This window comes from Anolis carolinensis, chromosome 1, assembly GCF_035594765.1.
Source record: "Anolis carolinensis isolate JA03-04 chromosome 1, rAnoCar3.1.pri, whole genome shotgun sequence".
NCBI lineage: Eukaryota > Metazoa > Chordata > Lepidosauria > Squamata > Dactyloidae > Anolis > Anolis carolinensis.
In genome coordinates, this window is record NC_085841.1 from 25,722,199 (window position 1) to 25,734,309 (window position 12,111).

Sequence of the window (12,111 nt, forward strand, 5' to 3'; positions counted from 1 at the left end):
GTTTCATTACTCAAACTAAATAATGGTTTTCTGCTATGCAAGGACACTTCTGGGTAGCTAATATTGCAAAAATATATTAAATCTGATTGGGTGGGCAGGCATTAGGGTCATAAAACTTAACTTGTTTTTCAACAGAACTTTACCAGAGCAATCTGTGAAATAGTAAATCAAGAAGTTTGTCTTATACAGATTTTCTTAAAATATCTATCATGAGTATAGTTTTAGAAAAGACCTCACGAGCTAAGTCTGATATCTTTAGCATAAAGTTTGTAACCAAGTAAAAAGTTCCTCTCTTTCAAAGTGATTTTACTGCCTTTTCAATTTTTGTAATAAGTGTGATTGAAAAGACAACAATATTTTGTGGTCATTCCAAATAGTTGTTTTCCTCAATGTTTCAAATGAAACACAGTGACAACTTCTGTTTCGTGTTCCGTGACCGAGTCCTTAACTCAAACCCCTGAGCTGCCCCCATTTTTGTTATATGTTTTAAAATAAGAAACTGTACTTAATAAATAACAAATAATGTATAAATGCACATTCACATGAAACGATAAAAAAGAAAGATCAACTTTAAATGGCAGAAGCACAGAATTGTGTCTAGGAAGCACATTTGAGGCAATAAAATGTGTGTTGGCCAGCGTAGCACAAAGGCAAAACCTGCACGTTCACATGGAACAATAAAAAAAGAAAGGTCAACTTTCAAATGGTAAAAGCACAAACTTGTGACAAGGCAGCAGAATGTGAAGCAGCAGAAGCATAATTTTCTTCATATTGTACTCATTCCAGCCTCCTTGCTTCTCTTGCTCTTTCTCCCTCTCTTTTCATGAAGCCAGACATACCAGGAATTAAAACCACACAAAATCACCTAACCCAAAGTTCCTCAAAAGCAGACAAGAGCAAAGTAGACAGCAATATCCCGAAGGGAACAAGAGTACGAGGCACAGGCTGCTCCCTTGAAGCCCTATAGCCCTGTACTCTGGCGCCAGTGCCCCCTATGGCACCAGCTCTTAACTCAAAATGCTCTTAAGTCAAGTTTCCACTGTGTATATCAGTATTTTTTTTACAATGACTTATAAGGTAGTCTAGTGCTAGTACTACATTACAGAAAAAGGAAAGTCTGTGGAGGGCTCATAGCAATAATAAACCTTATAGCTGATCCCTTATCTAGATTGCTGTATCAGGTATTGCATTCATTCATCAATGTATTATGATTTTTTTGTAGGAACGGAACTGTCCTCTTGAAATTGATGCATTCTCTGCAGCAGAAATCAGACATGAAGCTGCAAATGAAAGGCTGGATAAAGTTTTCTCATTATGTAGGTATCTTTGGTGTTGTGATTATTATCTGACTGGTTTAATGGGCACAGCTGCTTTGTATGGCTGCCATTTATGGGAACTAGTATGAAGAACTGAATGTTTGGTGTTTAATTGCCCATATTATAGTAAAGGTAAAGGGAAAAGGTTTTCCCCTGACATTAAGTCTAGTCGTGTCCTACTCTGAGGGTTAGTGCTCATCTCCATTTCTAAGCTGAAGAGCCGGCGTTGTCTGTAGACACCTCCAAGGTCATGTGGCTGGCATGACAGCATGGAACGCCATTACCTTCCCGCCGGAGTGGTACCTATTGATCTACTCACATTTGCATGTTTTTGAACTGCTAGGTTGGCAGAAGCTGGGGCTAACAGTGGGAGCTCACCCCACTCCTTGGATTCGAATAGCCGACCTTTCGGTCAGAATGTTCAGCAGCTCAGCGGTTTAACACGCTGTGCCTCAGGGGCTCCCATATTATAGTACAAGTGTAAATAAAATGTACATTGAAAATTGCCTAATTGTAGATTGACATCATTATTATTATTGTGATTTGTAGCCTGCTTTTCTTATAGATTAAGACCCAAAACAGCTCATAACCTTAAAAACACCATAATTTAAAATCAACAAACTATACAGATTAAAATAAAATTAAACATACAATTATTAAAAGAAATCAGTTGAAATCACTTAAAAATACAAATAGTTGAAAATGTTTGAAACACTACACAGCATCCTCTGGCTCTTTAAAACTTTTTGTTTGAAAAGCTTTTCAAACGTTTTAGCCTGCCATTGGAAGGACAGCAGGGATAGCATTTTGGCTTCTCTAAGCAGAGTTCCCGAGCCCAGGGCAGCCACTGATAAGGCCCTCTCTTGCACCTCTACCAACCATGTTTGTGATGGTAGTGTAGCCAAAAAAAGAGTCTCCTGAGAATCTCACGGCCTGGGTAGGTTCATATAGGGATCTGCCAAATAGCCTGGATATGAGCCATATAGGACAAAGAGTTAAACATGCCTCTAATTCCATATTACTATACATTTACCAATTGGCAACATTTATATGCAGTCTGAATATAAAACAGCAATAAAAGCTGTCCTCTTCTGACAAGCCTATCCAGATGGCTTTTAAATTGTGAATTTTAGATTATATACTGGTTGTTTTAATATGTCCTGAGTGTATATGTTCTTTTAAGAGTAGGTTTTAACTGGGTTATGCCTTTCGAACTACTTGTATGCGTTGCATTTTAATATGTTGTTGTTCACTTCAGTTCGTGGGGTAGGTGGGGATGATGATGATGATGATAATAATAATGAAAACTAGTCATTGAAATGACTATGAGATAACTTAATAAATGTAGGAAACGAATATAGAAATAATGATTAAATATACTGTTGTGGTCATATGGATCTGATCAGGCTTAAGATAAAAATAGATTAGTAAGGCTACTAAATTATTTTGAAGGGATTCTTTTAAATTTTATGTCATTCCAAACAATTAGGTGGAAGATGCAGATTTTTATATCTAATAAATACCTAATAAAATGTAATATTCCAAAAAATGGGAACACTGGAAATTTTTCCAAAACTATATGGAACTGTTGGAACATTTATTTCTGCAGCATTTGACATATAGTTCTGTGAGTTTTATTTTAAATAGCTTTCTGAATAACAGTCTCAGTGATAGAAAATTAAGATCATGTTTTAGTAAGATTTGGAAGTCTTGTAATTTATATTATTTCCAAGTATGTTACTATTGTTAATGTGCTGGTTTGATTGCTTTTTCGCAATGTAATTTCAGTGGGAATGTCATAAAAACTAATTATGGCAAGATTGAATCTTTTAAATGTTTTGAACTTACTAGAGCATAAAATAATACAGCAACTTGTTGGTCTCTTTTGGTGAATATAATGTTCATTAAATATCTTATAATCTTGAATATTCAAAAACATAGCTGTGTTAGTCTACATCAGTTCACAAGGGGATCTTGTAGCACCTTTGAAACTAACTGAAATAAAGAGATTTATAGTTTTATTGCACTTGGTCTACTTCATCAGATCCACAGAGTGCAGTCCATAAGGACAGATAATCTTATCAATAGGGGGTCGAATGTGAATAATACAAAATCTGTGTGTATGGCTGTAAGTAGAAGTTGTGAGACAGTATCCAGTATCCAGTCAATATGAGTGGATAATATATGGATGGGGAGTTTCTGGAATGGTGTCTTGGTATAGGCTCAGAACCAGAAAAGAAATGTAATAGAGTGGGAATGAGGATCTGACTGGGATTTCAGCTAGTGTTATAATATGGGTAGCATGCCAGGAAACTATGGTCTTTGTGCACACTGCTGTCAATGGAACAGAGTTAAGCGATACAGCCTAATTCAGCTGTTATTCCTTATTCAGAAACATCCATTGTTCTCTAAATTTATGGCTGTTCTAACTCCTCCATCTCTTGGCTTGTGAATCCAAGGTTGAAAGGTTTAAACACGATAGTCTAAAATAAAGGCCAGAATCCTATTGCTGTGCTGGCTAGAGCTAGTGATAGCAACAGTGAGGGGGAAAGGCAGAAATTGACAACCACAGGAAGAAGAATAAGTGACAAGAGGAAGAGACAGCTGGCTTTGAATGAATGAGGATAAGTGCTTGAAGCCAGGGCATTGTGTGAGGATACAGGTGGTGCCTTGGCTTGAGGGCCCGCTCCTCTGCCATTCAGCCATCCATAGAATATAGGATTTGGAATAGGCCGCATTCTTCTCTTCTTACTGAGGTTGGTTCTTTCGTGTTTGCATGAGTGGACATATTGCCAAACCACATGTGGAGCAGTCTGTTCTAGTAGCCATTTATCCCAATGGGATCCTGGCTGACATGTTCTAAAAAAAAGAAAAAAAGAATGCCATATAAACTCACTTTTTATACCCCCCCCCCCCCCCCCCCACACACAAGAAAGCATTAATGATTCCCAGCTGTTAATGTTTTTACTCCATATTTGGGGTGTATCTACACCATAGAATTAATATAGTTTGCCATCATGGTGAACTGCCATAGTTCATTGCTATGGAATCATAAGGGTTATAGTTTGGTGGGGCACCAGCATTCTTTGTCAGAGATAGTAAAATATCTTCTAAATCTGCAACTCCCATAATATCATAGCATTAAGTCATGGCAGTTGGTGTCAAATTGCATTAATTCTACAGGGGTTGTTTCCTGAATTACTTCTGCTAACTGGCCATTGTTCACAGAAATATAAATTCATACTTGTTGCCAATGTGGTTTTATCAACTTATTTAGCCACTCATTTTGATATCTGTAAGTGTTACTGCAGATGTAATGCTTGTAACATAATACTAAGTAAAATATTTTGTGTTAAACTCTGTCTACTGAGAAATTTAATAGATGATGAAGTTTGGCTTATGCAGATTAACTCAGACATACTGATTTAAAACCCCTATATGAAGTGTCTGATAATGTGACCACTGTACTCCTAAATCGCAAGCATACTGACTGTAAACTAACAATGATCTCAAGCTTTTCCCTCCACATCCCTGATTTAAACTAACAATGATCTCAAGCTTTTTCCTCCACATCCCTGATTATCTGTTCTTGCACACACAGAGCAGATTCTAGATCCCTCTGTAAAGGTAATAGAGTAGCCAATCATGGAATAAGTGTCAAGAGTATTCATTATTTCTTGCTTTTACTGGAAGTGTTAAACTTAAAGTAAGCAGAATCAGCTGAATTTTGTCTGTTATAAAACTATAATGTAAGACTTCTGTCATTCCATTTAAAGGTTATAAATGTGCTGGTGAAGATCTTTGACAAACTCCAACTCCTTTAAGCCAACAATATTAATATTTTCAAGTTTCTCTGTGAAAGCAGAGTGAAAGCAAACCTTAGAAAATGCCTAAAATATTCGTGTCTGGCTTAAGCACCTGTAAATTGGTATACTTGCCAGTACGAATTTAAAACAGGGGTGAGATATTAAAATATTTAATTGAAGTTTCCTTTTGTGTTGCATTTGTTGAAAGGGAAGACAGCCCATCAACAAAGGCTTCTATCAAGGGCTATTGATTCTTCTTCTAATGCCCTGCAATGTATAGATTTCTGTTACTGACAAGCTGAAAACTCTGAAGCATCAGTTGCGGAATCTGGGCACACAAAACAGCATGCATAAGAGCAGCTGTTTCCCCTTTATCATGCCATTCCATTCCACTTCATTGTCATCTGCTTTTGATTTTTCTCTGTCTTGTTTGTTGCTAAGGAAACCAGGTTGCTGACTTTCAGCAGCAGCTGAGCATAGGGATATATAACATAGTTGATTTTTTTTTTTCATTTTTGGCAGGGGGTTTTGTGATCAAAAACTTTTAAGCAGAGATTTGAATTAATCTTTTTTTTAAAAAAATAGAGGAAATGCCAGGTTTAAAAATACTGCACTGGAAACAATTTCAGTTTCAGGACCAGATCAGGTAGACAATTGATGCTTAACACTGAATTAGAATCTCAGCTATATCAGCTTAAATAAGGGGCTTCTTTTCACAGGCAAGTGAAAAAAATAGTATACTGTATTGTGTTTGTGCAAAATCAATGTGTGAAAACCGTACGACCATTGAACTTTACTGCATGTTGTCTGTGCTTGTAAGCTTTAATGTTGGTAAAAAAGTGACCTGAACTTCTGAGATTATTTTGTACACATTTAGGAGACATTTAGGAGACATAGGGGGACCTATGTTTAAAATGCTAAAAGTTCTGAAAAACTGATGATTTCCTGAAGTCATACAGTCAAATTTAATGATCACTATTAGTTTCATGAACTGTCATTTCTTGAGAGTAAGCACTGTGTTTGTGCAATTTTTTTTCATCCGTGAATAGCAGATTCGGTGCTTCATTCCAAGTGTGCCTTAAGCCCACCCTTCCCCTCAAGTGCCCTGTGCTGCATGGCATTTTTAGTTGCACCTAAAGCTTTTGGCACACCTATTTCAGGTTGCTAGGTTTATGAAATACTGCTTGCTAGATAATTTACCGAGAGGTGATTGACGCTTTATAGTTACTTCTACAGATTGAGATTGACACCTCAACTAAGTAAGTGATCACATTTCTGAAACAAAGGGTATGCTGTAGCTGTGCATTCTCAAATAATAGACAGAAACTCCCAATAAATATTGGAAAGCAAAGCTGGATAATTCCAGGGTATTCCTTATTTTTCTGCTTCGAATGGGTGAGACTGTCTTTTAGCAACAAAAACACAAATCCAAATTGTTGTTGAAAAATTGTATTGAATGCAAAATATGATTTCATTAAATAGATTAACCCTAAATAACTTATTTTTAATACTAAAATGCTTTTTATAGAAGAGTCAACCAATTCTAAGGCATTTCATTTATTCTGCAGTGTCTTCTGAAAATATGCCATCTCTGGATCATATACAGTTTAGAGGGAGTCTGATCCTTGGATTCAGAAGGTAAGAGTTTGGATTATCTTGATCCCTAACCTTGTACTTCGGTTATATTTAGAACACATTTGGATATTTCTTATAAAACAAATTTTAGTCTTTTGATTTCTTAAAATCTCAGAAGCCAGATAAGTAGCTTTTGACTCTCCAGGTGTTGATGAACTTCTGCTTTCAGTATCCTTACACTTGGCTAGGCTAGCACAGGCTACTAGTAATTGGGGTCCACAACATTTGGAGTATTAGTCCTGATATATGATATCGCTGTTGCTGTGGAAAACAGTACAGTGCTATTCTGCCTGTTTTCCTCGGAGCTAGAATGAACCCTATCCTGTATTGAGTTTAGGATGAAGTTTTTGAATTATCAATAGCCAAGTCACATTTGGTACCCTGAATCAAAACTGAATAAGTATAATTTATACTTTCAGTATTCATAGTGATTCATGCACAGTATTGCAACAATGTATTGTTGAAGGCTTTCATGGCCGGAATCACTGGGTTGTTGTGAGATTTCCCGGCTGTATGGCCATGTTCCAGAAGCATTCTGTCCTGATGTTTTGCCCATATCCTCAGAGGTTGTGAGGTATATTGGAAACTAAGCAATGGAGGTTTATTTATTTGTGGAAGGTTCAGGGTGGGAGAAAGAGCTCTTGTTTGTTGGAGGCCAGTGTGAATGCTGTAATTAATCACCAGATATATAAACCTCCCTTGCTTAGTTTCCAATATACCAATTTATTGGTAATATATCCATGTTGTAGATGAAGCATTGAGGTGAAAGTTGTCTAAGACCACCTTATACATTTATAGCAGAATTTTGAGTTAAGCTTGTAACATCTCCTGCTATAGCCCATTCTGTTAGCCACTGAGTTAAACAAGTTCTGAAATTAAAATTGTGCAAAAATGTTACATTTTTAGATTGAATTGAAATGTTTATACCCTCCTAAAAGAGGCACATGCCTCCAACATCCTATCTGTGTTTAAGTGCAAAGACTTAGAGCCCTATTTCATGCTTAGCAAACTCATGTGATGTCTCTTTTGGAATATGTATTTGATTGTTCATAGAGAGAGAAAGGTTCTAACATTGTGGTTTCTACTAGTTCTAACAATGCCAGCATGCTGTGAAGAAGGGAAACCAGCATTCTAATTTGACATTATGGAGGTTTGGCTTTGCTGCTTTTAGGCATAGGAAATTGATTATTGCATTAGAAGTGCATTTTGTACCTTTAGTTAGATTGTTTTGAGTTTTCTTCCCTAAACGTCTGTCTGAGAACAATCTGAAGCCTTGTGGTGTTACGAGTCAGACGCCAGCCAATATAAACAACTCAGTTTATTGCAAAAACAACACAAAAGAGCCTAAGAAACAACCAAAAGGAGGCTCAAAACACTTTCTCTTCAGTGTGAGGTAACAATGTCCAAAAAGAACTCAAAAGACCCTAATTTGGGATATATTCTGGATTATTCTGGGAAATAATCCAGATTAAAACAAACTTAGTTGAAAAGGCTGGAAATGTGCTCCACCTGCTGGTTGGAGCTAAACAAACACGTGAAAGCTACCAGCAGTAACCCACAGTGACCAACAGCCACACAATGCCCCAAAAGTTGCTAAAGCAAAACCACGTTGTAAAGGAGAAGTTATAGCTGCCACGTCCGATCCGCGTCGTTAGGGAGAAGTCACAGTCACTGAATTCCAGTCCAGGTCGTCAGGAAGAAGTCACAGTCACCGAATTCCAGTCCAAGGTAAACACAAAGAGCCAAAGCGATGGAGGCAAGCCGGCAGCTAATGCATAAAACCAACACAAGACAATCCAGCGCAAATCCACACCATGCCAGCCTCTGTTGCCACTAAAAACCCAGGTTAACACTTACGTCCCAAAGCAGTCTTCCAAACACGTCTTCTGAAACAGAGATCCTGAAAAGTGCCCAACAAAACACCTTGCCGATTGCAAAGTTACATTAGCAACAAACTTACTTTTATCTACAAGTCCTCCTCTGAACTTGAGCCAGCCAACGCCCTATCCACAGCTGGTTGCTGCAAATCCTCATCAGAACTGGAGTCACCCAACGCCCCACCTCCAGCTGCAGCCCTTCTACGATGTCTCCAGCCAGACCACCTTCTATCCAAACCCATAACTCCCCAGGATCCATCTGTATCTTCTCCGTGCCATCCCTCAAATGTACCACTGCTTGTGGGCTCCTCAAGAATCTCCCAGATCTCCTGAACCTTAGTCCAATCCATCACCTCATTCCCAGAGTCTGACATCCCATCCTCCTGACTCCCAGTCCCACAATCCCCTTCAAAACCCTCAAAGGTATCATCATCAGAGGGCTCCATAAGTATTTCCCGGATTCTCTTCCTTTGTTGCTCCTCATCAGAGTCTTGCTCACGAGCAGTTTTCCTGCCTCTTCTAATACAACTAGTAGGATCTATACTTGAAGACTCCATCACAACATGTGGTAGCTGATAATTTGATCTTTTCAACTATGACCAGTGTATAAAATATTTGTTCAATATTACTAGAAAACATATTCCAATCTTGTTCCAATCACTTGTGTTTCCTCTCTTTTACTAAATTGTGTGGAGGTCAAATACACTATGGAAAAATTGGGGTATGTTCAGCCAGGAGAAGAGAGGATTGAGAGGTGAAACAAGAGGCACCTTCAAATATTTTAGAGGAGATGCCATGTAGGAGAAGGAGTAAGCTTGGGGTTGGTTTGGTTTTGGGTTTTTTTTTTGGGGGGGGGGGGATTTTTTGCTACTTTAGAATCTAGTTTATGAATCAGTGGATTCAAATCACAAGAAAAGAGATTCCGACTAAACATTAGGAAAAACTTCCTGATAGAGCTTTTGAACAGTGTGATTGATGACTTCTCAAGATAGTGAAGTTGACTTAATTGGAGATTTTTAATCAGAGGTTGGTTGTCTATATATCAAATGTAATTTGGTGGTGGAATTCTACACTGCAAAGGAATTAGACTAAACGGCTTCTGGGTTGTCTCTGATTTTAAATCTTTATATGTATAAGCAAGTGATGCAGCATGCATGCTTACAGTATTACAAAGTGCTTTGGTGGATACAGTTTTAAATTTTATCTTTTTTTAAATAGAAAATACTCTTAAATATTTTGAGTTTATTCGTCTAAAATCTTTTGTATGTGAAATCTTTTATAAAATACGTAAATTGATGGTTCTCGTTTTGTTTGGAATATAATTAAAAAGGGAAGATCTTCAAACCAAAAACTTATTCTAAATGAAAAATGATGATGTCTCTTAGGTTCCACCTTCTCTGTGTTCATTTTATTTTTCATCTTCTGCTTTCAAATCAGCAAGGTGATATTCTGATTGGAATCTCTTGGGAAATATTCTGTTTATCAGGAAAGGGATTTATGGTTACAGAGAAATAAAAGATTCTGATAGATTCTAAGAAGCACACTATTTCATGAAATTCATTTTCTTGTATCAAACAAGCACATCCTCCACATACATTAAATTGGTATACACTCTATCGTTGTGCCACTGAGCATTTTGATTTTTCAATAGACTCGTTAACACACTAGAGTTCAGACCATATGCATAAATATTGTGTGTCACTTGTAAGACACTTCCCTGTTCCAAAAATAATCTGTACGAATTTTGAGAGCTGTTTTGTAAATGCATAACGTCACCACTCAAAGAGATAAACACTTCAGAAGTGACAAGTACAGCTAACTCTGCACATCTGAAAGCTTCTGGTGTCCTTGGTGCTTGCATAACTTTTTACCTTTGATTGTTAGTAGAGTATACCACAATTTTAAAAAAGAAGTACCTTCATTGTAGTCTCTTTCTGTATTTTCTGGAGAAGTATTTTATAAGTTTTTTTTGCTGAAGATTATTATCATTTTTAAAATGAATGGTACAGTTGATATTGATATTCATTCTATGCAGACTCCCCCCCCCCTTTTTTTTTTTTTGTCCTAGCAGCAGGCAGATACCTGAGAAATGCATTTGGGTCATTCCATGCCAAGGGGTCTAAAAAAAGTTCCCACTATCATGTTCTCCAGTTTTGTTCAAAATTTAGCTGTAACACCAGTCAGGTGTTAAACTAAGTTTCCCAAAATATGACTGCAAAATGTAACTGCAGTAGTTACTGACCTAGACCCCCTTATCTGAAGGGTAGTCAGTCAGCTTGCATGTGACATTTAACAAAATGATATTTAATGGTCGCATTGTAAAACAAAACCTGTCAGTCTTGTAGAGCAACATTTTCTCTTCAAGATATTTGTTTATCGTGTCAGAAGCGAATTGAGGGTACAGTTATTATGAGATGATACTATTCACAAGCATATTCAGGTGGACTCTTTTTAAATAATTGTCTTTGAACTTTGATAGATTTTACCATTTGTGTGGACAGTTCCAAATTTGAAGAGATCCTACAGGGTGGTTATAGATACTGGGTAGTTGCAAATCTGGCAGTATTATGTCCAGCACAAGCATAATGCTTGGTCAAAATTTCAAGTTTTATCTTGGTTTGCATGGAAATTATTGCAGTCTGAATATTGGTCAAAATTTGTCATGACACGTTTTGATGCACACTTTGTTTGAATGGATTTTACATCCATAATGTTACAATTAATTTCATCGAAATCAGCAGAAAAAACTGTACAGGATTTCAATTTATAAGCCATTCTTATACATTTTGTTTCAATTTTATTAAACCCCAAAAATGACATTTTGTTAAATGTTGTGCGCATGTTGACTGACTACCCTTCAAATAAGGGGGTCTAGATCAGCAACTATTTCAGTTAGAGACCTCAAATTTTGGGAAACTTAGTTTAACACCTGACAGGCGCTACTGCTAAAATTTGAACAAAATTGGAGACATGATAGTGGGAATGTTTCAATCACTTGGCATGGAATGACCCACTTGTGGTTCTAGCAAAGATTTTGTTTGTAGGAAGGAATATGATGTATTCCTCCTTTCCATTCCTATAAGGAAAATTTGGGAGAAAAGAGGTTACAGTTTCACTTTCTTTCCTTCAGAACAGATTTCTCGAACCTGATGCGCTCTGTGTGTATGTGCCTTCAAGTTGCCTGTTTGACTTATTTCCTATTAATTTCATAGGGTTTTCTTACCTAAGGAATACTCATAGATGGTTTGCTAGATCCTTCCTCTGAAATATTGCCTACAGCACCTGGTTTTTATTGGCAGCTTCCTATTCAAATACTAACCAGGTCTGAGTTTTTTAGCTTCCACAGTCATATGAGACCGAATGCTTTTAGGATATTGGGGCTTTCTAGTTGTTTTTCATTAACAGGAAGCATCCGCTCAGTCAGCTCGATTGGTGATCAGGAAGTTATAGTATACATCTCAAGAATATCAGATTATG

General features: G+C 37.1%; 1 protein-coding gene across 1 annotated transcript in view; it reads left to right on the forward strand.

The window, feature by feature from the left end:
- The window catches only part of lrpprc (leucine rich pentatricopeptide repeat containing), a 170,616-nt gene that overhangs the window by 45,720 nt on the left and 112,785 nt on the right, over window positions 1-12,111 (forward strand). Inside the window, exons 13-14 of the mRNA XM_008115714.3 lie at window positions 1,223-1,316; window positions 6,691-6,760. Of these exons, the coding sequence (XP_008113921.1) occupies window positions 1,223-1,316; window positions 6,691-6,760 (164 nt within the window). The remainder of the gene's footprint in view (window positions 1-1,222; window positions 1,317-6,690; window positions 6,761-12,111) is intronic.